At 37.7% G+C, this 26840-nt stretch overlaps 2 protein-coding genes across 2 annotated transcripts in view; both read left to right on the top strand.

Annotated features, from left to right (window-relative positions):
• Positions 1–1181, top strand: part of JAKMIP1 (janus kinase and microtubule interacting protein 1) — a 147479-nt gene extending 146298 nt beyond the window's left edge. Inside the window, exon 23 of the mRNA XM_069014476.1 lies at positions 678–1181. Within this exon, the coding sequence (XP_068870577.1) occupies positions 678–710 (33 nt within the window). The 3' untranslated portion in view covers positions 711–1181. The remainder of the gene's footprint in view (positions 1–677) is intronic.
• A 1511-nt stretch (positions 1182–2692) lies between these two features.
• C4H4orf50 (chromosome 4 C4orf50 homolog) overlaps positions 2693–26840 on the top strand; it is an 81313-nt gene continuing 57165 nt past the window's right edge. The window contains exons 1-11 of the mRNA XM_069014873.1: positions 2693–2747; positions 5435–5586; positions 6903–7041; positions 8848–9555; positions 13564–13678; positions 14426–14550; positions 14923–17145; positions 17903–18004; positions 19781–19927; positions 24368–24544; positions 26755–26811. Of these exons, the coding sequence (XP_068870974.1) occupies positions 5558–5586; positions 6903–7041; positions 8848–9555; positions 13564–13678; positions 14426–14550; positions 14923–17145; positions 17903–18004; positions 19781–19927; positions 24368–24544; positions 26755–26811 (3822 nt within the window). The 5' untranslated portion in view covers positions 2693–2747; positions 5435–5557. The remainder of the gene's footprint in view (positions 2748–5434; positions 5587–6902; positions 7042–8847; positions 9556–13563; positions 13679–14425; positions 14551–14922; positions 17146–17902; positions 18005–19780; positions 19928–24367; positions 24545–26754; positions 26812–26840) is intronic.

The raw sequence follows: 26840 nt of genomic DNA, 5'->3' as shown, positions 1-26840 counted from the left end.
ATTCCATTTAAAATATTTTGACATACTATGCATTCAAGGGATCTATAGGTTTCCACGCTGATATTAGCTGATAGTATTCTGGGTTCCCCTTGGATTAAAAGAGAAAAAAAAAACAATTAAAAAGAAATTGCAAATATTAGTAGTCTCCAGAAAATGCATTGTGCTGATATAATGTGCTACTCTTCCTGTTAACAGCAAGTACTTAAGTAATTAAATTCAAGCTTGGCGAGGAGCATTTTGAGGAGATAACACAGGAGTAATGACTGTGTAGCCACATAACTACTCAGCTCTTGACATTTCTAGGAGTGCACATCACATTGTGGTGCTGGTGTGAAGGGCAATGTCTTTTAATTCATCTTGCCAGAGGTGAATCTGTCTCTGAATAATCTAACACAGAAAAGCCAATTTTAAGATACTTAATTATAGTTGGGCTTTTGAACACTGTTAACTATTTCAAGGCAAACCAGGTGGTTTACTGATAGTAATTTTGGTTTTATTTATTTTTATTTTGAAGGTAATGTAAAACATTCAGAAAGACATTGTGCTGTCTGGGAATTTAGGGTTGGAAACCAACACTTATTTCTAAAGTAATGTTTTTTATCTAAAGCTCAGCAGACTTTTTCTTTTCTTTGTTGTTTTTGTTTTCTGTTTTGGTTTTTGTTTTGTTTTGTTTACAGGCTATTAAAAGAACCTATGGAGTGAAAAGCTGAGTCCACGTGCAAAAATACAGAAAATATTTATTAAGCAGCTTTAAATCGGTGCATTTTTTCATAAAGCAGTTTGCATAATACTTGAAGCTGCAAAATATTTGAACTTAAAATTAAAGATTTTTTAAAAGATATAACTTCAAGCTGGAATGATTTCACAATCAAATAAGGACCAGCACATCATAAACACTGAAAAAAAAAAATATAAACAGAACTTACACTCTCACACCAACCAAACAGCAGAAAAAAGTACAAGTGCAATTACTGGCTGCTATGTGAACTGTTATCTACCAAATGGTTTTCTTACAGTACTGAGATTTTTGTCTCCATACTGCATGCTTTCAACAAATGTGGTTTGCATTTCACCCAAGAAACACAGGATCTCCTTTTTAATATCTATATAAAAAAACTAAGTGTTTGACATTAAGTTGTCTATAGTAAATAGCTGACAGGAAGCAAACTGTTCAAAGTTGGAAACAAATAAAGATTTACAACCCTGCAGTGGTAAAATTCATATTAAATTCATTAGTTGGAAATCCACAGGTGCAGAAAGGATGGGTTTTGGAGAAAGCCAAGATGGTAGATTGAAGTATGAAAACTTTAAAGTGGGCGAGAACTGTGTGGGAAATATGATTTTTTGAATGTTTCTTGAAAAGGAAGGCAATGTCTTGTAAAGACAGCACAGGGAAAATGGCAGATTCCATGGTGGCCTGAGATGTCAGGAAACGAGAATGCATGATGTGCTGTGCTCAGTTATCTCTTCAAGAAGAAGGAGGAACTTGGAGAAATGGGCATGTAGATGAATGTGATAAGCAGAGGAGTAGTTGAACATAAATATTGAAAATCAGGGCATCCTCTCAGGTGAAATAAAAAACCATTGTCATTGGTACCAGGAAGCAAAAATGGCACAGCCTCAACCAGCAGAGGTAGATAAACAGTCATTGACCACCTGAACTGCAAGAAAAATTTGGGGTGAAGCACAGACTGAAAAAATGGAAGTTGCAAACACCTTTATAAGAGAATGGTTATAAAATGAAAAAATATTGCTCTTTCAAAGCGGGAAAAGCAAATCAGTGCTTCAGAGCTGGAAAGGCAATATGAAAAAATAGGTAATTTTAATTATTTCTGAAACGTTGAGGCAAGATGAAAACATTAAGAGCACAATATTAGAAGATAACTTTCTCTTCTCTCACATTTTCTTGAAAATCATATTTGGGTAGAAAGCCACAGAGAAACAAGTCTACTCCCATGAACACACTGAACTCCAACATGAACTAGATGGTTACAGTAATACATCACATGAAGTGGAAATTATGATTGACAAAAATAACATAAGGCAATGAACAACTAAGGAAGGACAGAGAAAGCTGAGGAAAATTTTTGTCATAGCAACTGAATTTCTCACTGTTGAAGGTGCAGGAATCAGCCAGTTTTCTCAGATAATTTTCAGGCTCTGAAGAGAAGTACTCTGCACAAAGAATCACCGGACAAGAGCATTTACCTGCAGAAGGAGCCAAGACACTCCACAAGATTAATTCAGCCACATGCAGCAAACTGTGGCTGATGTCAGGGTCTGAATAACCCTGGTAGAAAGCACAATTTACCTTGGAAACAACGACCATGAAGAGGTCTGGAATCTTGATCCCCAAAAGAATGTGTTGCTCACAATATATTGTCCAAAAGGAACAAGAATTTAGAGAATGTGTTTTCAAACAGGAATTTTTCATGTTTTAGTTAAGGCTTTTAGCAGTGTGATGGCAGAATGTGGAAAAATAAGGCCTTCACTGCCAGAGAGAATTCTGGCATCACTGAAGCAAAGGACTACAACGGGAGGTAAACAGAGCTTGAGATAATCAAACCTGGTGCCGATGAAGGAACAATGATTCACTTGGCAAAGAAACACTTCTCATAGACACAGTTTTGCTCATCACTACTTTGAATATGAAACTATAAGCACAAACACAGGATGGTCAGAGCATGTGGCTGCCATGATAAGTGCACTGCACAGACAGGAGAGGGTCATCTTACAAAGCAGAGAAGGTACGAACTGTTTCATTCCCTTATTTTCTTATGTGTTTTGTTATTACATTGTAATTTACATGTGATGGTTTTCTTGAGGAAACTGGCTGATTGGGCTGACATTTTCCATTGCATTTATGATGGTTTTTTTCAGCACTGAGCTAGTGGAGTTTGTAGTTTTGGAAAATCGAGTACAGTATTACAATCTTATTATCTGTTCTATATTGGTATTTACTATAGAGCTGGGAAGGGGTACAGTGTGTTAACAGGATGTTCAGGCTTTGGAATAGGCTGTCCAGGGAACTGGTGCAATCACCATCCCTGGCAGTGTTCAGAGGTGTGTGGATGTGGCACTTGGGGACATGGTCTAGTGCTGGACTTGGCAGTGCTGTGTTACGGTTTTATAGGTCTCTTCCAACCTTAGTGATTCTATTATTCTGTAATTCAGTCCATACAAGATGATGGGCCTGATTTTCCCTTTTTGTGACACAGCTTTCAAATCATCTGTCCCAGCTGTATAAGTGAAGAAGGAAACTGTAAGTTTCTCAGTTGTGACAGCTTTCCTGGTGTCATGCTAGTTGAAAATTATATTAATTTGGCTTCCACTGTAAATTATTAATGAGAAAAGTAACAATGGTCACTATTACTGTATATGGCTTTTGAAGTGCTGTTCAGGGATGACCATTGTCACAAACCAGGATGTCTATTCCATTTACAAATAATAGGTACAGACAAAATATTATGTCTCAAGGAACTCTAAATTGAAGATACTGTTCCATTTGGGAAATTACACCATCCAGGGGAGAGCCATAATTATGTTAACATGTCTCAGGGATGCATGGTCTCTGAGAAGGGGCTGGGCTTGGTAAGTCTGGAGATCACAAAGAGATGTGAACTTTATTGTCCACATGAATTTACTCTTTGATATCTATCTGCATTTGAAGCTTTTAAGTATCTTGGCTTCTTAAGAGACTGAGGAATGGCTGAATCGCTTCAGCTTGAGGTCCTTGTGTGGCTGACATAAGGCTGGTGAGTTGATACAATTGACCAAAATTGTAAAACTTTATGTAATTGACCAAACCTGTGAATGGCACATAACAAAACATCAAAACATGAGGTAATAAGAGAACTGGGTTTTTTTATTCTTTTGCACTGATTTTGTGCCATTTTCTACTCCTCAGTATCAAAAATGTTACTTTTATCTTCTTTGCACTCTAGATTCAGCATTTGTCTACAAAAAAAAAAAAAAAAAAAAAAAAAAAAAAAGAAATTGCATTATTTCCTTGGTAATAAGTCCAAACTCTGTGGTTGAATTCCGGTTACAGATCCCATTCCAAATCAACACAAATGTAGTACAATCAAAGGCATTTCACAGGTGCCAGCTGGTTGAGGTTAACCCAGAGGACAGCTAGGCACCATGCAGCCACTCACTCACTTCCCCCACTCCCTCCCCCGACCAATGAGGAGGACAATGAGAAAGAAAAGGTAAATCTCTTGGTTTGAGATACAAACAGTTTAATAATTGAGACAAAATGTTACTAGAATAATATGCTAATGCTAATAATTGTAATTGTAAGGAGAGAGAGAGAAAATTTAACAGGATCCAAGAGAAACAAGCGTGCTTCACACTACAGTTTCTCACCACCTGCCAACCAACGCCCAGCCAGTTCCTGAACAGCAATCAGTCCCTTTCTGGGTGATTCCCCCCAGTTTATATACTGAACATGAAGCTCTGTGGTAGGGAATATCCCTTTGGACAGTTTGGATCAGCTCTGCCAGCCGTGCTCCCTCCCAGCTCCTTGTGCAGCTCCTCACTGGCAGAGCGTGAGCCACTGAAAAGTCCTTGACTTAGGGTGAGCACTACTGAGCAACAGCCAAAACATCAGCATCTTATCAACATTATTCTCATCCTGAATCCAAAACACAGTGCTGTGCCAGCTTCTAAGGAGAAGATTATCTCTGTCCCAGCAGAAACCAGGACACAGTTATAGGACTGTACTTACTGGAGTGAGTTTCTGAAGAATTTTTAGATCTGTGACTAAAAGAGGCAAAAGAAAAGAACCAGACTTAGCTTGCCTTCTTAAGCCCAAATTTGAAAATTTCCTTCACGCATGGTTTCATAACCTGTCAAAGGTGAAGTAGATATAAGCAAAATACTGCATGCAGAATTCCAAAATACCAGTTAAATAAACTGAATATTTTCTCTGAAATAGTTATAGAATGCCTTTTGGATAGGAAATACCCTCTTTTTAGTCTTCTGTCTTGAAGCAATCATAATGTAATAGATTTATCCAAAATAAACACACTCAGTTTTATGAATTCCCATATTTAGTAGAAAATTATTCTCTTTTCAAAACTTTGATACCTAATTCCTTTATTAATTAGTCAAACTGAATCTTTTATGGGGATCTCATGTTGTGAATGGCAACTCCCTTCATACATGTTAATAGGGCTAATGAAATGAGACTTTCTCATAAATAATAAATGTGTTCAGAATCAAGAAGGAGTGTTCATTTGATCGTCAGAGGCTTAGACTCTGTTATTGCATGCTCTGTAGTACATTGAGAACCTAATTTGGGCTTTTTTTCATCATGGATCCTTTATCTGGAAGAGAACAAGAATTTTGTTGCTGTATTAGAATGCCCAGTAATGAAGGATTTGCTGTCCCGAATTTTAGTGTTAAAATTACTACTTCCTGGGTTTTCCAGCAATTAGAAGATGCAAGCACACCTGATGAAAAAGTAAAAGGTGCTGGAGAAGAGAACTTGAACCTCAGAATAAAAGAGCTGGAAAAGTCAGAGCAAAAACTGAAAGGTGTTCTAGAGGACTACATGGAGTCAGATTCCATCCTAAGAAATAGGTAAATAAAAGGGGGATTTGCATTAAAATTTATTGTTATGTGATAGATGTACTCTTCATTTTGCCCTGTGTGCTGGCTGTCAAATGATACATGCAGAACTAGCAAAAAGAAAGACTTTATGTGTTTTTTAAAGTGTCGGAGAAGATGCATGTGTGGTTTTATAGCTGTCAGAATAGAAATGCAATAATAATTTTTTAACAATTATTATTTAAGTATGATTTACAGCATGGTCTAAAATATTGTTGCAAATAACCAGACAGCTTTCTTAGGAAGTTTCATTCTTAAATATTCAAATGGTATAAATTCTGTTTGTAAAGTGTATCCCTCTCCTTTGAAAATAAGATATGATTTGGAATTTTATGTTGTAAAAAAAGTTCCTTGTTTCAGAAAGCTTCATCTACTTTAGTGTGTTAATGCTAACCATTTCAGTAGATGAAGGTGCCATTAAGCACTAGTTATACATTTGACTAGAATAATAAGGGTTTGATAGTCAGGAGCAGCACTGTTTTAAAAAAAGAGTTAAAAAGGATAGGAAATAAAAATGGCATTAAAACAATTATTTGTATAATTTTTAATAGCTTTGAATTCATCAGGAATTTTGCCGGAAATATTTTAATATTGGGATTTTTGTCAAAATAATAATGAATCTTTTTTTAAAGATTAGATTTTAAAGATCATCATATCACACTTCATAATTTTATACCACCATTTTACTAGCAACAGGCAAAGCAAACCTGTATTTTGTCCAAATCCATCTTTGTGGACAAAGTCAATACAATTATGCACTGTAGGTTTCAGTACCCACTGAAGGTATGTTACAAGTAAGGTATTTTCACTTCAGTCCCTAAAACATAGGTACTTGTAGGTTACCCATAATGTTAATTTTGATGGGAAGCATTTACTGTCATAAAGTTTGAACTCACTGACTGTGAACCTACCATAATCCTATGATCAGGTACATGCAGACACTGAAGTGTTGTGGTTGTTTTTATGCTAAGTTGTTACTCCATATAGCATGCCAAACTCCATTGAACAAAAATCTTGTAAATGTGTTTGCTTATGGTATTCTTAATAAGTCAGCAGAAAGGTCTTGTCTTTAACAATTCTGACAGTCTCCAGCATAATGTGCAAACACCAGTAGACTTGTTAAGAATAAAATGTTTGTTATATTAGTGATCAAAAATTTGTTACTATTTTATTTTTGGGAGACAAAAAGAAAAATGAAGATAAATTGATGCATCGCTTGTGACAGCTTATCCATCTGGAACTGTACTGTGGTATTTACTTAGCAAAAATGTTCATTCTCACTACCACAGGATGAAGGAGCTGGAACTGGCACACAAAACACTTCTTGTGATGATTGATCAACTCAACGTGAAGCTGAACCAGGTTGAAAACGCCCATGTGCGCATTAAAGGGAAACTGCGAGACATTCAGGAGGACCTGATCAGCTCGGTGAGGGGGATATTGTTGCAAATGATCTGGTTTATTTTCTCTTTGTGGTAGTAATTTATAAGTCGACCTCATCTCCAGTGACCTCTGTTTTTAAGCAATAAATGGTCTCAGCCTTTCTCTTTTTCTACAGCTAAAGCAACCAGAAGAATTTTTGGATTTTTTTTCCCCCGTGGATTTCTATTTATCTATCGTTTTTGACAGCATTGCTGTTATTTCTCTCATTTGGGCCCTTGATCTTTTAAATTTATGCTCCCTCTTCTTTCTTTCTCCCTAGAACCCACTCAGTGTACTCCTTCTTAGGTCAGAGTTTATCTTTCTAGCCCCATACAACAGGCATTTTTACCTAGTTTGCTCATTGGATGGATTCATGAAAATGGAGAAGGAATGAAAGTTTTTCAAGAACAGTCTCCAGTGAAACAATGTCTTTTCGATTCTGTTTATCACAAGATATACTTTCATTTTCTCAGCATTTTAAGTTTAATTCTCTGACAGGACACTAGTACTGTGTGGCAAGACTCACAAGAATGAAGAATAGTCTTTGATTCTGTAATTAAAAGTAAAATGTATTTTTCAAGACTTGGGAAGGTTAGACATATATTCTCATCAAGAGTTAACAAAACAAAGTATTAGCCCACATCTACCTGACATTTCAGCCTAGTGTTCCTTCTGACCAGTCCTTGCCTGTGAATGCCTCAGACAGGAAAGTACTGATGATCAAAATGACTGATCTAAAGAAGTCCTTGAAAAAAACAAAGTCATTCTTTCATGTCTCTGTGCCTTCAGTCGTGCTTCAAAGTTGCTGCAATGTCCCTATGATACTGGTGGCTCTTACTCTGCTCAAAGCAAGGGCAGTACAGGACTCACGAAAGCCTCTTCTGCCTTTCATTGGCATCTTTCACCTCAGTAAGTCTCTGTGTTCAAACACACTGCAGTGCAAATGAAGATACCAAAGTTTTTCTCAAACTGTTTCAAAAGGCATCTGTTCCTTTCTCCTTTTTCAGGAGGCTCATAAGAGGAGCTGACAGATGACAGGTGTGGTGAAGAGCAAAGGGCAAAATCTTGGGCTCTGGAAAGTGTGTGTCCTGTTTTCTAAAACAGAACCACAGCTTCTCTGCCTGTACCACCCCAGTGCTGCAGTACTCAGTGTTCAGGATCTGTTACTGCATGAATCAGAGCTGGATATATGAATTAACAGTTCTAAGGTTTATTTTGATTTAATATGTAGTTTGTTTTGTCTATTTCCTACTGAGATGAATTTCTGCTTATGTTGAAGCCTTGAGGTGGCCACCTAGAACAGAGGCTAGACAAGAATAAGGGAATTAAGGTAGGTATTTATTTGAAGGGCCTTCAAAGGTACACCCTGGGCAGTCAAAAGGCTACACCCAAGATGGACCCTGAGTCACAGGTTTTTCACACTTCTATAAGTTTGGTTCATTTGCATATCAGGGTTAATTCTGCCATTATAATTTCAGTTCATGATGTAATTATCCCAAGTTTGCCACCCCTCTTCTCTAGGCTTTAGCTTACACATTTTGGGGCCTGGTGTCCTTGAAGAGTAAACCTAGAGAGGTTTGTTATATCTAACCAGCATGAGAGAACAGCAGCTAACAGGCCACACGAAACTTCAGAGTTACCCACTAAACAGCACAGGATTTGAAAAATATAAAAGTTAAAACCTAAGGCATCAATGTCATTCCTCAGTTTTCAGAAAACAGGGGCAAAATTATCACTAAATTAAGAAAAAATTATAAGGGAAGAAGATACTTAAAATTAAGATATTAACCATACATCTCACTGAAATTATAGGTTGAAAACCAAAAGAAGTCAGAGAAGAAGCAGAAGGAAAAATTGCATTGGCTTCAGGAGCAGCTGAAGACAAAAGAAGATGAAATAAAAAGCCAGTCAGAATACTTTGAGCACTACAAACAAAGGCAGAGACAACAGACAGCAGTACTGAGAAAAAGGGTCTGTTACCTTCAGGGTGAGGTATCTAGGCTGGAAAAGCAAGTCCTAGATCTTAATGCCCATATTGCTCTTTTGACATCTGAGTTAGAAGAGGAAATGGTGCAGCGCCTCCAGCAGAAGCTGCAGTCAGTGTGCAGTGGGACTCAGGGCTGTAAACACCCTGGCATGGAAGAAATGGAATGGAAGACTTGTACTGAAAATGTGGAGCATGATGTGAAGAGCCACCGTGAGGCATTTCAGCAAAACCTGAAGTTCTTGAGGGAAAAAGAAGAGGACACTAGAAGAGAACAGGCAGACCTGCTGACTGAACTGCAGTGCTCTCAGGACACTGAAGACTTTCTCAGAACAAAATTGGAAGAATCTCACCATCATGTCTATAGTTTAAAATTACCTGAAATCAAACTACAGGAAAAAGTGGAAGAGCTTTTAGATGGAAACAGAACTTCAGAAGATCAAGGTAGTGTGAAGTTGAAAAAAAAGAAAGAAAAATACCCAGAACCTAAAAGATTGGCAGAAGGGGACAACTGTGTTAACGTGGTAAGCCAACTGGTAAGTAAAAAGAATGCAAAATGTAATTAGTTTTTATCTTTGTATCACCCTGGATTACACCTGTCATTAGATGTGCAGTCAAGGCTATGTGCGAGGCTTTATCCCACCTGATTTTTTTTTCCTTATTTTTGTTTATTCATTGGTACTTCCCACTTTGTCTTTCACACCCACTGGAATCAGTAGTTGGAGCTTCATTGCATCAAAGCTTTTGTTAGGTGCACATGGAGGACGCTCAAACCTTTTTTCTTTAAGCTTTTAAGTGACGTGCTCACGGCAGAACGTCTCAGTTGGCACTAAAAGTAGAGCCCAGGAGAACTGAGATCTGTCTTGTGGGCACCATTCAGTGGAGGAGGACACATATGGTTGGATGAGTTTTTGTATGTTATTCATGCCCAAATGCTGGAGCAAAAAGCACACTTGACAATAAATCTTTTCTATGAGATTTTCTGGATAATGGTAAACAAGGGAAGATGGATGCAGTGTTCGTGACCAGGAGTGAGTTGAGATAGTCAGTGGTTTGCAGCTCTGTAGCATTGTGATATGCCCTGAATACACTGAATAGGACTTGTTTGCTTCAAGCACTTCACTCCAGCACTGCATGGGAAAGCTCTGCTCATGCTGTAATACGGCATTCAGCTTCTGCCAATTCATTTTGCTGACAAGGAACAATTCTTTTCACAGAGTGGACTCAAACAAAGTTTTATTCTTCATGCACTGAGGTGGAGGGTATTTTTATTCTGAGACTTTATTTAAAGTGAAATCAGCCAAGCCTCACACTCATTCAGATTGTGACCTGATATCCCAAGAACTCTCCTGATTTTAACTGCAGTTAACCAAGAGGTAGTGGGCATGAACAAAACCCTTTCATATAGGAGATCAGTGAGACTGTGAGTACTTCCAGAACTGGGAGAAGCTAGAGAGGATCTTGTATCCGTAAAGCTAGAGGAAATAAAGACAAATTTTTTAACCTGGTGGTGGAATGCAGCTTTGCAGGCCTGGTGATTTTATACCATTAGTGGTTTTACAGTCCCAAAGCAGTGAGCTCCGGGAGTTTTCTCTGTGTGAGAATGGTGAGATCATCCAGCAGCATGTGGGTGACCTCTGTGGACAGCTCAGAAGTTGCACCTCACCCCATGTGCCTCTGTAGCTGCCCTGAGGTGGCAGAAAGACCAACTGCTTACCCTGATCCATTGCTGTAGTTATTTTAAATAGTCTATTCACTTTTCCTTGGGAATGAAGAATACTGTTTAAAAATATTTTAAGATACTTTTCAAGGGTCTTGCACTGAGTTGTAAACAGGTACAACAAACAAATGCACCATGAGGGGACTGCAGAGCTGAAATCAAGAGGAGTGAGGGCTTTCAGAGACAGAGAAGAAGTAGTGAAGAATTACAATTGGTTTGATAAAACTGAGAAAAGAAGAACAAAAATGTTGAGTTATTTGAAGGTGTGAAAGCAAGATACATAACTGTCTAATTGCCTGAGACCAATCCAAGAAGTCTTCAAGAAAAAGGACTGTTTCTATGCTGTACTCTAATAAAAGCCTATTTTTTTCTCTACATGAAGTTTTCTAACCATTTATTTTCTAAGCATTAATTTAAATTTCTTATGTCATAGGAGGTTAGAGTCTCAGTTACCCAATCTTTGGTATAAATGAACAGGCCATAATTTGTGTTTACTTTGGTCTGCTACAGAGTAGATATTGTTTTTTAAATGCTGTGTATAGCATCAGCAGCATCAAATCTTGTGCTTTCTGCATTTCTTGTTGTCTCTTCCTCCTCTTTTGATACTACAAATACACTTGCATTTTTCTAGTAGAAAGTGACTTGAGATAGCAGGGAAAAAATTTCAATATCTACGATAAAAGGAGGAGGGAGACATCTGGTGTTTTTCTGTAAAACTGAAAAGGGTTTTTCCCCCTTATCTGGCGTTTTACTGGCACCTATTAAAATAGAATTTCTCAGTCTCATCCCCTCGGTCTTGTAGTATTTAAGCCAAAATAGTTACAAGAAAAATCCTATTTAAGCTCATCATACTCCATCAACAGCTATAAAAATGAAAAATTGTGTACAATACAAGAAAGATTTTTGTGCTGTTACTTTCCTAGAAAACTGCTTGTATATTATTTCTCAGTGAAAGAGCAAATGGGATCATTTCACATTTCACTCTTGCTATTTCACAACCAGGAAAAAATTAGTTTGTGAAGACAGGCTTATCACACTCCTGTGAAATACACACAGTACGAGATTTCTCAGTAAATACCATGTCACTCAAATACCAATCACATCAGTTATTTTTAAAGACTAGCCTTAGTCGTTACTGCATCTTCATCAGCAATACCAGATCCAATTAGACTGAGCACCAAGAGGTGAACTGCATCTCGTGGTGGAATGTAGTCACATAAATCTTGTAGAAAATTTGAGTTTACAAACTCAGGATCAGCATCCTGTCTGCAGTGTTCCAATTGGAGTATATGCCTGAATGAGAAGTGAACACACAGAAAAAAGCAGCTTGTTACATGTGGCTGTGTGTTGACTTACCAGTTTCTAGATGTGAGCATTAGGGGGCCTGTTGAAGGTGAAGGAAAAGTATGAAGCACCAAGCAATGCATCTTTCTGCAGCTTTCACATGACAGCTGAGGTCTTGATTTCTCAGTGTGACGTTCTGCCATCCAAGCATTGTATCTTCTACATCATTTCGAGTAACTTTCTTTTGACAGTACCCGCATATCAATCAAGAGTTGATATCTGTGAAGAAATAAAGGAAGAGGTGCAGGAAAGGAATGATTGTGTTCCAAGGAATTGGCATTAGTTTCAAACAGGTTGCCCAGAGAGGTTGTGGATGCCCTCCCCCTGGGAGTGTTCAAGACCAGGTTGGATAGGGCCTGAGCAACCTGGTATAGTGGAGGGTGTCCCTGCTCCTGACTGAGGGGTTGTAACTATGACCTTTAGATGACCTTTAAGATACTTTTCAACCCAAACCATTCTATTATTTGATATTACTGAGAAAATAAGGGAAGAAATCTTGAAAGTGTGGTAGTTTCCACTTAAGCTGTGTCTCCTAATCAACATCTTTTAATAGAGCACAACACTGAGGCAACTGACTCGGGTTGAAATAAAAATCTCACTGGTGATCCTGTGGAAAATCAGCAGCCTTTTCTGACTCACTACGAACTGAAGACTTGGAAGTCATTGCCTATCCCATCCATATGTAATTTTAAAATTGTAGCTCAGTGCAAAGGGACCAGATTTATTTTCTGCTGGCATTTGATGCAGAGCAGTGCTGGAAGACAAAAGTGCCTGTGTTGGCTTGGTTTCTGTGGTGTAGCTGTTTTGGTTACCATCTCAATGATGTGTTTTGCTGAGACAATCAAATCTGATTCTTCTGTTCACTGAAAATGAGCACAGTGCATGTGAAATGTGATCTACTATTATCAAGCAATAGGGGTATCTGCTTTGCATCAGGAAGTGTCAAATTCAGTCAGGGACTCAAGATGAACGTCAAGAGCAGAATATGAAATTTGCAATTAAATGAATGGAAAAATGAAAATCTTGTTTGGAATGATTGTTCCACTTTGAGTTCTTCCAACTTAGGAACGATTGTCTTTTTAGGAGGGTGCTGAACTATTAGTCTCATTCCCTACTTGATGGGACTTTGTTTTATCTTTGTTGATGACCTTTGTTGATTTAGTCACTGTTCCACCTGTGATCTGACATACTACATGCTTATGACTCATATTTTCTTCCTTAATGCTTTATAAAGTATGAAGGGAAAACTAGGGGAAAGTTTACAACTACAACATTTACTGGAAAATGTTGAAATAAGAAAATGGTATAAAACAATAGAAGTTCTAATGAAATAATAGGTCTTTTGAATGTAAAATAGCAGAGGAAATTTATGTGCCTGTTTTTCCCATAGTACAGACACCACGTGTATATATATATATATATATATATATATATATTCTGTGGGGTTTTTTTTTCTTCTCCTCCCCCTCTTCCCATTAAGAGTGGAGATCTAATTCAGGATGAAGTTCAGAATCTGAAATGGAGAGCAGTCTTGGATTCACTCAGAAGCAGAGCTACTCAAACTCCAGTTGTGCTGCTACATGATAAAGAGTCTGGTATGCAAAGAAATCAGAGTTTTTGCTTTCATTTCTGTGCAATAAAGTGAAGATGATTTCATTGGGTTGTTCATGACTTAGAATGTGTAAACTCTTTGAAAATCCTCCTCATCTGTAAACTGTATGTGAGGAAGGTGAAACAATAACTGTTTGCCACCATTCACATATGAGCTTTTGCAAGAAATCTTAGAACTTTCAAGAAACTACAGAGGTGAGGGGGTACTTTGTATGTCCTGGATGAAGCATAGTATTTGGGAATGCTGTGAACAGTAAGATTTGCTGTTCAGACCAAACAACGTGAGAATTCTGATGCTGGAAAATTATATCAGGTAAATTCTTCCAGCATAAATTAATGGGAATTTTGTAGCAAATTTTAGTGCATGTAAATGCAGACCTGCACTGAATAATTTTAACCTGTAAGTTTATAAGTTTTCACCTGCCCACTGTAATGAAGTGTATTTTCCATTTCTAAATGCTTTGGGAACTGGGAACCATGAACCCTGAATAAAACTTATTTTGGACTTCAATATTTATGAGTTTTTATGAAGCTTTTTTCCTTGTTTAACATCGTGCTTGTATCTGTATCACTCACTCGTTGTGTATGCTGCTGGTAGAGAAGGTAATTTTGAGCATACTCTCACTAAAATATTTTTCTGTTCAAAACATCTGCTCAGATGGTTTTGGGTTTGTTTTTTGTGTAACTGTCTGGGAGAGACATTACATTTGACCTGTGCTTTATCACGACAGAAACACCAGCCTGTACTTGTGATGGACTAAAGAAGACAGAGGAGCTACCAGAAGAACCTGTACCAGTTTTGGAATGCAGTTCCAGTGCCTTTGTGAAATTTGCTGGTCTACCTGAGGCTGAGCAGGTGAGAAGAAAAGTTACTGCTGTTCTTGCTATCTTTGTGCACAGGGAGCATGTGAAATTGGGGGAGAAAATGAAGAGTTGGTGTATTTAAAGGTGAATATAAAAACAGCTTTAAATCATGGCCACTACAGATGCTTTACAAGGTGTATACAGGTGTGCACTAAGAAAGTGATTGAAGTACTCATACTTAATTTGTAACATTACTCTTGTTGCAAGTCTTTAAATAATTTGAAAACCCTTTGTATGGAAATGGTTTTTTCTCATCAATTTGTAATCAAGTATTTTATGAATGAAGTAAAAAACAAATTATGATTAGCAGCACACTTTAGTATATATTTTTCAGTTTGAAACATTTCTCATTTGCTATCACCAGGTCACTCTTGGACCACAGAGGGCAAGTACTCTAGAAGGGAGTTTCACTTTGCTCAGGTGTACCCCAAGTCATCCTGCAGCACGGCTGCTTCCCCCTTGTTCTGCAAAGTTCTCTATCAATGAGACAATTAAGGAAACCGAGGATGAAGAAACCTTTTTTCTCTTGAAGACACAAAGTATAACTCTACCACTGAAGACATTCCCTGCTTCTGTGGTTGAAGCCCTAATGAGGAAGAAGCTCCAGCTGACCTTGTTTGAACTTGGAAGATGCCACATAGCAGCTTTCACCACTGTGAAGAAAGTGAGGAGTTTGAGTTTCTGTGAGGCAAATGCTAATCTTTGGTCTGATGGCCTTTGCATTGTTGCAAAAGGAGGATTTTATGACAAAGCTCCTGAACTTCTTCATGCAAAGTTGCCTTCCACTGTGGCTGAAATTTTCGCATCACCTCTAGAAGGATGCAACATGGAAAAACATTGGGGAAACATGCAAATTCTGCCAAAAAGCATAAGTGAAAATATATGTCTGGATAAAGATGTTGATGATGAAAATTATCACCAAAAAATCTTTACAGGGAGAGCTAAAAGAGAAGAAATACAGAATGACAAAGCCCAACAACAACAGCTGACCTGTGATCTTGAGGAAAGTCCTAAAGTTTTCCACAAAACTGAATTATTCAGGCCTGGGAAGCAAGGAGTGGAAGCTAAAGAGAATCTCTGTAGCACGCAGGATGCCCAAAGTTTCTCTGTTGCTTTTAAAGACTTTAAAAAGTGTTTTGAAGGGAGTCCTGAACTAATGGACAAAGAAAATATCTCAGAAAACTGCATCCCTGATGTGAATAGCAGATGCAATGGAGAAGACATGACTGAAATGGAAGAGAAGGAAAAGCAGGCTCAGAAACCAACTCAGCAAACAAGCCCCTCCAGTAATATTGTCCTGAAAAAAAGGAAAGACCAGACTTTGAAACTATGTGAACCAAATGAGGAGAATTTATCGTGTCAAAAAATAGCTGCTAAAAACATGCAACATGCATACTCTCAGAATTTTTTTTGGTCAGATGAAAAGAGGTATCCACTAAACTTACTGTTTCCTCTGCAAGAGAGGGCTGTGTGCTTAAGAAAACTATTCCTACCAGGGAACAGTTTTTATGAGTGTTTCTATCATCTGTCATCCCTGGAAGCTGGAAATGAATGTAATGTGAAAATATCTGTACTGGAAAAAGCAGTGGCTGCATGTTCTCAGAGGATATTTCTGCTGATGCAAGAGAATGAAAATTACTCCAAAAAAGTCTGCATATTACAACAGGAGAATGACAGATATGCTCAGATGATGCGTGCCCTGGAAGAGGAGATGGATGCATATTTTCAATACGTTTTAGCAGTAGATGAAGTTAACATTGTTTCATTCCAAAACTTAATTAATGAGAAAGAAGTTGCTGGTGGCTGCTATAATAACTTCACAGAAGAAAACACCATGACCCCAGGAACATTTTTAGTTGAAACTTTCCCTAAGAATCTCTCATATGTTGAAGAGAAAAATAGAAATTCTGAAAAGGACTCATTGACAATTGCATCAAATAAACTTCACGGGAGTGTTCTATCCCTGAATAGAAGGAAAATGAGGTATTTCCAGCTGCTTTCTAACCTAAAAGAAGAGAGAAGCAGATGCTTCAAAGAAATGGCTAAATTATTACAAGACAATGAAAACTATGTAGCAAAATATAATGAATTAGTGCAGGAGAGAGAGAAAAATTTACAAAGAATAGCTCTTTCAGAAGGTGAAAGAGAAACTTTGTTGGGACATTTGGCAGCGATTAAGTGTGAGCAAGACAAATATAGGATCTTAGTTTCAGAACTCCAAGACTGCAAAACTAGCTGTTATCAAACCATTTCTGACTTACAGGAGGAAAAATGTGTACTGAAAAGAGAGATAGACAGAATCAAGCAAGAAACTTCAGAACAGCTTGAGGAATTTCAGAAAGCAAATGCAAACTTTATTTTAGAAAATAAAAATTTGAAAGAAATAATGTCTTCTTTAGGTTTCACCTGTGAAGAGCTGAGAAAAGAGAAAAGTATAGGAACAAAGAAAAATACAGTAAAACTAAAAGAAGGAAGTCAACAACATGGTCTTAAGCCAAAGAAAGTTGGAACAGCATGTAGTGTAACAGAAATTGAAGAACAGGGAGTTCTGCCTCTAGATCCTTCAGATTATTCCCCTGGGAAAAAGGTAAATACTAACAGTAAGGAATGTTATCAAGCAGGATCTTCTAAAGAAAGGGAGATACCAATGTTATTTGGAGGGCAAAGCTGAATTACCTTTGTGATGGAGGAAACTTTGTAACCTCTAACATGAGCTGAGGTGATAGAGTTAGCTTTGAAATAGAAGTCAAAATGCCAGAAAGGGGTTTTTTTTGGAATGTTGTATTAGAGAATGTTGAAGTGATACAGCAAGCTACAAAGTTAAAAATAATACTTAAAAGACTGCACTGTTCAGGCTTTTAAAAATTTTTTTATCTTAGTGCAAGAGTAAAAGCTTTTACAAGAAGCTTTTATTCTACCACAAGTTCTCCTAACAGAAGGAAACTTGTTATAATGGTGAAAAAAATCATGCCTGGTGAAAAATGTGCACATGTTCATTTACTAATTTTTATTCTGATTTGATCTAATTTTTTTATTGTTTTGATGCATATGAAACATATGTCTAAAGACAGGATCTTCACTCGTGCTGGATTTCACATCCGTGTTTTTCCTTTGTAGTAAGGTAGCTTACACCACAGTGAATTTCTGTGGAGATTACTCTGCACTTATAAATGCAGAATTACTGCTTCAGTTGAGAATAGTCAACAGGGAAATATTTACATGTAATATGTTGATTTTATGCAAATTTTTTAGTAATTTTGGAGAAAACCATATGTTGTTCTATAAACAACTGTGTGCCATTTTGTACAGGTGAGAAGAATCATCATGTCTTTTTGTCTATCCAGGGCATCATCTTTGAAAGCTACAGTATGATGAAAGAGCAAGTTAGAAAGGCAGAAGAGGAACTAAAAGTACAGCAAAAGGAATTAGAAAAGTCAAGAAAAGAGGTAACCTTCTACTCTGATGTACGTCTGAGGAGCAAATTTGTTTTTGCTTGTGTTTTCTAACATGGCTGTCTTCTTTCTGCCAGGCTTTAACACTTTTGCAAAACAGGAAAGTCTCTGATCTGCAGAACCAAAATGTTCCCCTGATCTTTGAGTGATGAATAGCACAGTCACTCAGAACATAAAGGGAAGCTGCATTCCTGCAGCACACTGTGGCAGGGGCTGAGTGCCTGACACAGGCACACACAACAACCTGCCTGCTCTGGCCATCTCTGGGCAGGCTGCTTCCCTCTACATCACTGAGAATAAGCAGGAGGAGAAGGCAGCAGAAGCACTGAGGGTTACTGCAAACCTGAATTCAAAGTAGTTTTTGAATGAGAAGCTAGATCCTGTGCAGCCTGGCACTGTCAGGGGTTTGCCATATCCAGAGGCACTGCCAGACATGCTGCCCCTTCTCTCCACACCAAATCCAGCACCACCTACTTGGAGACTTGTTTGGATGGGGTAGTTCTGTACCTCTCTTGAGTAAATCTGCACTTTTGACTCCATCTGAGGAAGCTTTCAGTGTTGTGCCTTTCCAAATGCACTAGATATTCACATTCCTATTTTTTATTAGTCAATCTCCACTCTATGCACGTCTGAGCAGAATGTATTGTTTTTATGGGAAGTATATATTTATAGGGCTCTAACAGGCATCACTCACACTCCCTGTGGACAAACCATTGGCAGCCAACATGTGTGTTGACTATGTAAAAGAAAAATAGCAATAGGGTTTTCATGGTGGTTGTACAAAATTATTGTCCTTTGACAACTGCTTTATAAGACTTCCCAGCTTTTGGGTGAGGCAACTGGAATGAAGGGATGGATTTGGATGACTGTTGGATGTTTAGGCAAGGACTTCTGACTGTCTTTTGAACATGAAGATATAGTTTTACTTCTGTTTCTTTTGTAAAATCTAATTAACTTGGGTCCTTCTAATCCTTTTGTGTGTTATACAGAAGTTGTGTGTTACAATACTTTCCTCAGTTTACTTAAAATAATGTGAAACCTTTGCTTCAGAAGGGAGGAAAAAATGATCTATCATATGAAGGAGAGATTACTGTCAGGCAACCAGCAGAGCTATTGAGGGGCTTGCTTGTTTGTGATTTTTGGTTTGGGTTTGCTTTTGTTTTTAAAGCTACAGTTAATGTGTGTAAGTGGAATAAAGACACCCTAGAAAGAATTAAAAGATGAACATATGGAAGGCTTTTTTTCCTCTTCTTTGCGTTTTTCATTTTTGACACTGTTATATTGCTTCTCATACTGAATCAAACACAGCATTGTGCCAGCTACTAAGGAGAAAATTAACTCTGTCCCAGCTGAAACCAGGACACATTCCTCAAGAAAAACTTTTTCCCCTGCCCAGCTAATAAAAACTTACTTTCACTTTGCTCTGAGGGCTTTCAAAGATGTAACCTCTGAAATCGTGTTTGTATACACCACTGCTTTTTTAAACTTTGTTCAAAATATTCGTGGTACCTTCACATTTAGAATAAATCGAAATATTATTTTTCGCATAGAGCTAGTGAGATATTCTATAGGACGTCCTTCTAAAATTGCATTAATTTCTTATGATAATATTGTAGTGTATTGTATAATTCCATTTAATTTAATCAATTTATAACAGTCCAAAAGCTATGATGTAGAGAGCAGCCTCAAATCCGTGCTTGTAAGCTGGTATTGTAAAATGATACCGCTGCTGGACTAATTATACTCAGTAATTTTTGTTCTTCCTGTTAGGCTCAGAAGTGGTACAGAGAACTTGGTTTCGCTGAAACAAGGTATGAAGAAATGAAAACTCGTTTGACACAGGCTCTCTCAGAATTAGACTGCCTTAAGCAAGAAGTTGGGGACAAAATGCAGGGAAAGCAGCACTGCAAATCAATGGTATGTATGTAAATGGAATGGAGAAATGTGTGTTCCTTGGGAGGGAGTGTTCTGGCTGCAGAAACACCCATTATTGTTCCTGGGAATAGATTTGAAGCAAGTGTACAGCCTCTCCAGCCACTGGAAACTTAAAAGTGAGCAGATGTTATACAAGGTAGACCATCTGTCTGCAGAATAGTCCAGAGTCTGGGCTCTGCATGGGCATTATAAACACCTCATTTTTTTTTTTTTTTTTTGTTTAGGAGGGCTCTTGTTCTGCTCTCTTTAGCCAAAGTAATTTTCAGGTGGCCTTAATGAAAGGTCTTGGAGGAGTCTCCAGTGTTCCCAGTGTTTGGCCTTTTTGCCCTGATTTCAGGCCTTGTGGCCCTGATTGCTGGATTTGGACAGGCAAAATGACACTGTGAACAGATGGTGTGGATTAAAGTCAAAGTCTTTAATGGAGGCATGTGGCCCAAATACGTGTCCCCAAAATCCAGGAAATCTTTCTATCTCACTAGAATGCATTTATATCACAGAAATTCTGGTTTTGCTGTAAATTAAATATTTCTTAATTTTTGGGTGGTTCTCTGTCTTGATACAGGTTTATGTTTTCTACCAAAATAAAGTGTTTTATGTAAAGATTTTTAGTTACTGAATAATCTTCTGGAAGCAGCTTTTATCAAGACTTTTCAGCTAACCCTGAAATTATTTCTGTCCTCCTTAACTGGTAAGCTGCAAAGAAGAAATATGCAGTTTCTACCAGCTGGTAAAGTACATTTGTAGCAATCTACAATATTTGAAAATTCATTTTGAGCAGGTTGGATAGATAGACTTTGGAAGAAAATAAAACAAATTCTGGAAAGTGTAAGGATTCTGAGATCAGTTCCACTGCCTAAATGTCACAGTTTACCCCAGTTAAAGGCCTTAGGGCATCCTGGCTGAGGGTGTAGTTGGGCACCTGGAAGTCCTAGGCAGTTTTTTCATGTTGGCTTGTACACCCTATATGGCACTAGGGGCTGGTGTTTAGACAGCTGAATTCTGACTGTTAAACGAAAAAGAAGTACAGATTTTTCATGTCATTGTGATGTGTTGGCATGTAGCATCCTAATACGGTAGAATCTATTTCAAGCAAGAAGAAATTCCCAAATTGTTTGAAAATAAAAAGAAACGTGTCAATTGTTTTGTTTAAGCTAGTTAAGATTTTGGGTGCACTTTTGGGACATGAAGCTTTAATCCTTTTGTTTGGGGACAGTCTGGGGCAATTATTGTATATTCTATTGGTCAATGAAGTAAGATGTTAATTATTTCTGTGACTCACATGAGAATAAAATTCATCAACCTTTGACAGAGTGTTTTTACACTGGAAAATGTGCAGGTCAGCCTTTTGCGGAAAAACCCTGCCACTTTTAAATCCCTCCAACAACGAATGTTTTCAAATTAGTGTTTATTGATCAGTAGTATATATTTATGCAATACTGTGATGCTGTCTGATTTAGGTCTGACTTCTTCATCCAACTGAATTACTTGTAGGGTTAGTGTCAAAGTTTTGAGTACATGTGTCTCATTCCAGGGTCAAAGATGCAGTCCATGTACATCACAGAACTGAGTTTATCCTTCAGTTGCACTGTTTGGTGGCAGAACTAATTATCTGCATAACTCAAGTCCATTATGTTTTAACCAAACAATATTGATTTTATTGGCACAATTTAGTGAGTAGTATGATAGAAAATAGAGTAGATATAGTTTAACAAAGGTCAAATTTATTTCAATAATTCACTTTTAAAATAAACTTTTTAATAAACACCAAGCTGTTGATAGTGGGTTTGTGTGAGGCGTTAAAATGTGAGCTAAGATTTTCTAGATTGAAAAAAACAAGACTTTTTGCCACAAAAAGGACCATTATCTACTTTTCTAACATCATTTTACTTCCTGAGGGCCATTTTGTTGACTGGCAATCTGTTTTTTGTTTTCAGTTACTTGCCACCCTTGTCCAAAACTGCTTTTCACTCTGCAAAGTTATTAGTAAACTCTTATGCAGTAAATCACAGTAATTGATGAATTTTCCTGTTCTAAACTTCATTCTTCTGGAAGACCTCTGTCTGCAATGCTTTAAAGAAGTGAAGATGTGAGCACTCCGGGTCTTTGAGATATGCTGTGTTCTGAGGGTGTCTTTTAGAACTTATAACGTGTTTTATGTTCTACAGGCCCTGATGCCCAGGGATCCTAGTTCTCACCTGAGACTCCATAAGGCTGTCATGATGTTATTCATTGCAAGTAAAAGAGTGCTAAGATAATATATTTGAAGCTTACTGCTCAGACTATTTCAGTGAAGCTGCAAACAGGTGAAATGCACTTTAGCCTAGGAGTATTTGGGTGAATTTTCTGGGGTGTTGAGGTGGCCTTCTGAGTAGTGGTGCTGTGGTTGAATTTAAGAGAAATATGGGGGTGAGCAGGAAGAGGGCAGGGTAATATCTACAGCTTTAAAAATTAATAGAAGAATTTCGCATGAAATGCACACAGTAAATAAGGTGCCAGGCTTCCCCAGTGAACTCCTGATGACTGTCACAGCCTGTAGCAAATAGGTCATATTCCTTCTCATTTTCTCATTGAGTTTTCAGACAAGCACAATTCACACAACAAGAGGAAGATACTGTTTTTATTTTTAATGTTTAGGCACCAACTTCAAAGGCTAGTGATCTTGCCAGGTTTTACAAGAATGTGATGTGTTAAATGCTGTCTTTTGGGCTTAGTTATCCTTTGGTTATTTCCCAGTCCCAGCTGCTGAGTCCTTCATCCTTCTGAAGCTTGACTAGATAACCTATGGTCACTGCAAACTGGGGCATCTGACAGAGTGCTCATATATAAATCTTGTATGCATCGTTTGTGCTTTGAAACTACAGAAAAGTGCTAGCAGGTCAGCAAAATGCAAAAGGAAAGAGGGAACTTTTCTCTGTCTCTAACCTTCATGCAAATTTTTTATTTCCCCACCTTTTTTTTCCATAAGTAAAGGAGTTAGGCAGTGTTTCCCTTTTGGTTTTAACATCCCTTTTTTGTGGGGGAGAGAAGATGAGGAAAATACCATGTCATGGACTCATTCTCAGGCTTTTGTCCCTGCAGCCCTGGTCTAATACATCTTGATGTGTCCAGCAGTTCCCATTGTTCTCTTGACACAAGAGGGAGCCAAAAAGTTTGGTACAAAGCATTCAACATGCTCCAATGGTGTGCACAGAGGACTTGCTTCATATGAGGAAGAACACTATGACAGTGTCATATTTCTGTTTTTCTCTGTGTTGCAGTGATGTGTTGCAGGCAGAGTGATGTGATCTACAATTCAGTTTGCTGTTTCCTATGGAATGGTGCCTTCAGTGTGTTGTAGTCAAGGGTGTCAAAGCCAGAAAGGCTGTCAGAAAGCCTGGGAAGAATTTACTGTGGTGGTGTGCAGCAGGGCTGAGTATTAGCTCCTCTCTCAGTTGTATCAATGTTTGTAACCATTAAAACCAAGCCATCATTCTGTTTTGTCAGAAAGTTATATGGTTTTACCACAGTATATGGGTCTGACTGTAATTTTTAGCTTAATCTGTTGGACTATGTACTGTGTTATCAGAAACTTTACCAGCTGTGTGTATCAACTCATTTTTTTTTTTTTTTAATATAATAGCATAAATGTTTGTCAGGATACTTCCTTCTCCTTCCAATTTTCTGCATTCTAAATCTATAAATTTAATCTGGCAGTGTCACTTCTAGGAGCTGACCTTATGATGCTGACCATCAATCTAGAGCTCTCACTAATCCTTTCAATCTCAGTGCATGAAATTGGAAAGCAAAGAAATCGGAGAGTGGGGGAGGAGGAGTTAAATTCAGAAGCTTCTCTTTCAACTTCTTCTGTATCACTATTATTACATTTTAATGTAGAAAATGTTTTATTTTAAAGTATTTTAGAAATTTAAACTTAAAATCTGATCAGCATTATTAATAATCTTCCAGAGCAAATATATATTTGGGAGAGGAATTATCTCTCTGAGATAAATATATGTAGAAAAACAAGGAGCCTCTTATATAGCTTCTTGTTGAAGCAAGAGACTGGGAACTTCTGAGTTTTTTTCTTACTCACTATGTGACCACAGGTTGGTCACTTAATCTGTCTTTGCCTAGTTTCCCATTTATTAAATTATTACAATACAAATATTTACCTTGAAAAAATGTTGTGAAAATCCAATTCTATACCTGCTTTCACAGGGCTCTAGTACTCCTTACATTTAAAGAGTTTAAGATTAGTGCAAAATATTAGTGCTAATATGTTCATGAAGCTTTGGAATCATACATTTTATATCAGCTTACTTCTTTTTGATGTACAAGGTATGTAATTATATTGATTGAGAAGTTTTGTGGTATAAAACGTGATTAAGAATATTTTTGTTGTTTTATACACCTGAATTGAAAATCTGTGTATTTTCTCTCTAGCCTGTGTACACATTGAAGGATGCCCAGGAAAAAGAGGTGAATAAAATAGCCAGTAAGAGATTAGAGCAGCAAGTGTTGACCTTGAAAGCCCAGCTCAGGGACCAGGCTGCATTACAAAATCAGTTTCATGACTTGCAGAATGAAGTGGAACGCCTTCAGGCTCAGCTATGTGAAAAGGTATCATAAAGTTGTTTTCTGTGTGCTTAAATGTGAGCTTAGACATCAGATTCTACATCTTTCTTTTCAAAGGGGAAAAGCAAAATAGTCTTCTTTCCTGGGAATGAATATGAGGATAATTAAATTGTTTCCAGGAATATAAAAGTACCCCTGACTTCAGAGAACTAAGTAAAAGATGTAAACTGCCTGAGTGATCCATGTTATGGAAAAATGATAGATGATCATGAAAGTTCAGTCTCTGCTCTAATTAATCCCCATATAGTGTAATGCAAGCAAAGTCATGCTGAAATTCTCTACAGAACCACCTTTTGGCTTAAATTGTCAGGATTTTTAACATTCCTGACTCTCTTGTTCCACTTTATCAGATTATGAAACATCAAGCTAGTGATAGAATTTTGATAGTTTTTCCTGACTTTTTTCGTTCATGTGCTAGGGGTACACATGAAGAGTTTCAGAAACACATTTTCAGATAGGTGTTTGGGTTGGATTTTTGTCATAGTTACTCTAGTGAGAACCCCCATGTATGCACAAGTGTAATTACACAAGCAGTTTTCACACTTGTGCACTGTATTTCACCTGACAAACCAGAGCAGGTGCATTAAGATTTGCAAAGCTGCTGCCTTACAGTGTGACAGCAAAGCTGCTGCTATAAGTGTGACTGCAGCTACTGAACTCTTGAGTGGAAACAAATTCCTCCTAGGACTTATTTCCCATAGATTTTCTTTCCTGTTGGGAACTATGTTTTGGAAAGGGATGATAGTTACAGTGTGAGCCAAATTGGAATTGCCCATCAGACTCTGAAACAGCTAGTAAACGGCATGTTCTCAATAGTGCTCTTTGTTCTTCATAGCCTGATACAAGTAGAACATGCTTCTCCTCTGTCTCTACTCTGAAATACAAGAGATTATTGTCTTCTCCCTACTGGCAACAAGTTTCATTCTACTTTCTCCACAGTAGATCCATCTTTTTACAATTTTGGTTTCTGTTTGTTTGTTTGTTTGTGTGGTGGTGGTGGTTTTGTTTTTTCCTAGCCTCATCATGTGCTGTGGTTTGCTCTAACCAGCCCTGTAAAGAGGGTTAGTGGCTTCTCTCAGGCATGGATTAGGGGATACCTCTTAGAAGAATGGTGCTGGTAAAATGAAACTGTTTTGTAGTGTCTGGTGTGATATCAGATGGTAGGTGAGTAAAGGGTGAGACATGCTGTCCATATAAATAGAAAAATCTTAATTGTTCTATTGCATCTTCAAAATGTGTTGCTCCCTGCCTCATCAAGAATTGAATGTCTCCAGTGCAGGGACCTACTGCCAGATCTTTTTTGTTTCCCCAGTGCTAGTGCAATGTGAAGACATGTTTCCCTTGTCCTGCCTGCTCTGATTCCTCCCAAGCCCACAATTTATTAGCTGAGGACCATGTGATCTTTTTCAGCATAACTGAGTTCTCATAAAAGAGAGTTTTTTAATGAGGCATGTAATATATTTACTGTAAACTTAGCAGAAATGTAAATTTTCAGGCAAAATGAATGCAAAGAATCTGTACTTTATTGTCGAAAATACTGTAATGATTCATAATGGTAATGGATTTTTCTTGGCAAGATACTGTATTTTTTCTGCATAATCAGAAAAAAGGGTTATCATCAGTAGATTTTAATCATAAGATTACAGACTAAGTCATCTGGCCCACCCTGCTTCACCTACTAATAGAGGACATGTATCAGCTGTGTCAGAGTAGAAGGTTGTTGATGTTCGCTTTTCAGAGTGGAATATACATGCAGAAAATTTCTTCTCTCTTCTCTGATTTTACAATATAATATTGATAATGAAAGTGAAAATTTTCCCCTAAAGACTGTTTTTGGAAGATTCACAGAGTAAATATGAACATGAGTGCGTGATGAAGGATACCAAGTCTTTACTGTGATGCTGGTTTGATGAAGTAACCTCACTGAGGTATAAGGCTCCATCTAAGAACATCCAAAAGCCTTTCTTAATTTTTAAGACCAATGCTAATGTGAGTAGGGCAGTGTTTGTATGCCAGAGCCTCTCTGTGTGCAACCAGCTCCATACAGTGATTCATCTTGTTTGTGATACAGGGTCACACAGATATGCAAAGTGTACACCTCAGAGTCAGGTCTAAAACAGATATCAAAAAACTGCTAGAGTATTTTAAAGTGCTTCTTGAATAAATTGATACAGGATATTTTTCAAATCTTTCAGGAGAAAGAACTACAGAAGAGAAAGTCTGAAGTGAAGTTGACATTAGCTCCTCTGAAGGTACTGTGTTTCCCTGAACACTGATTTGG

Source organism: Aphelocoma coerulescens, chromosome 4 (assembly GCF_041296385.1).
Source record: "Aphelocoma coerulescens isolate FSJ_1873_10779 chromosome 4, UR_Acoe_1.0, whole genome shotgun sequence".
Lineage (NCBI taxonomy): Eukaryota > Metazoa > Chordata > Aves > Passeriformes > Corvidae > Aphelocoma > Aphelocoma coerulescens.
Note: the sequence above shows the minus strand (reverse complement) of the source record. Positions and strands in the feature narration are given on the sequence as shown.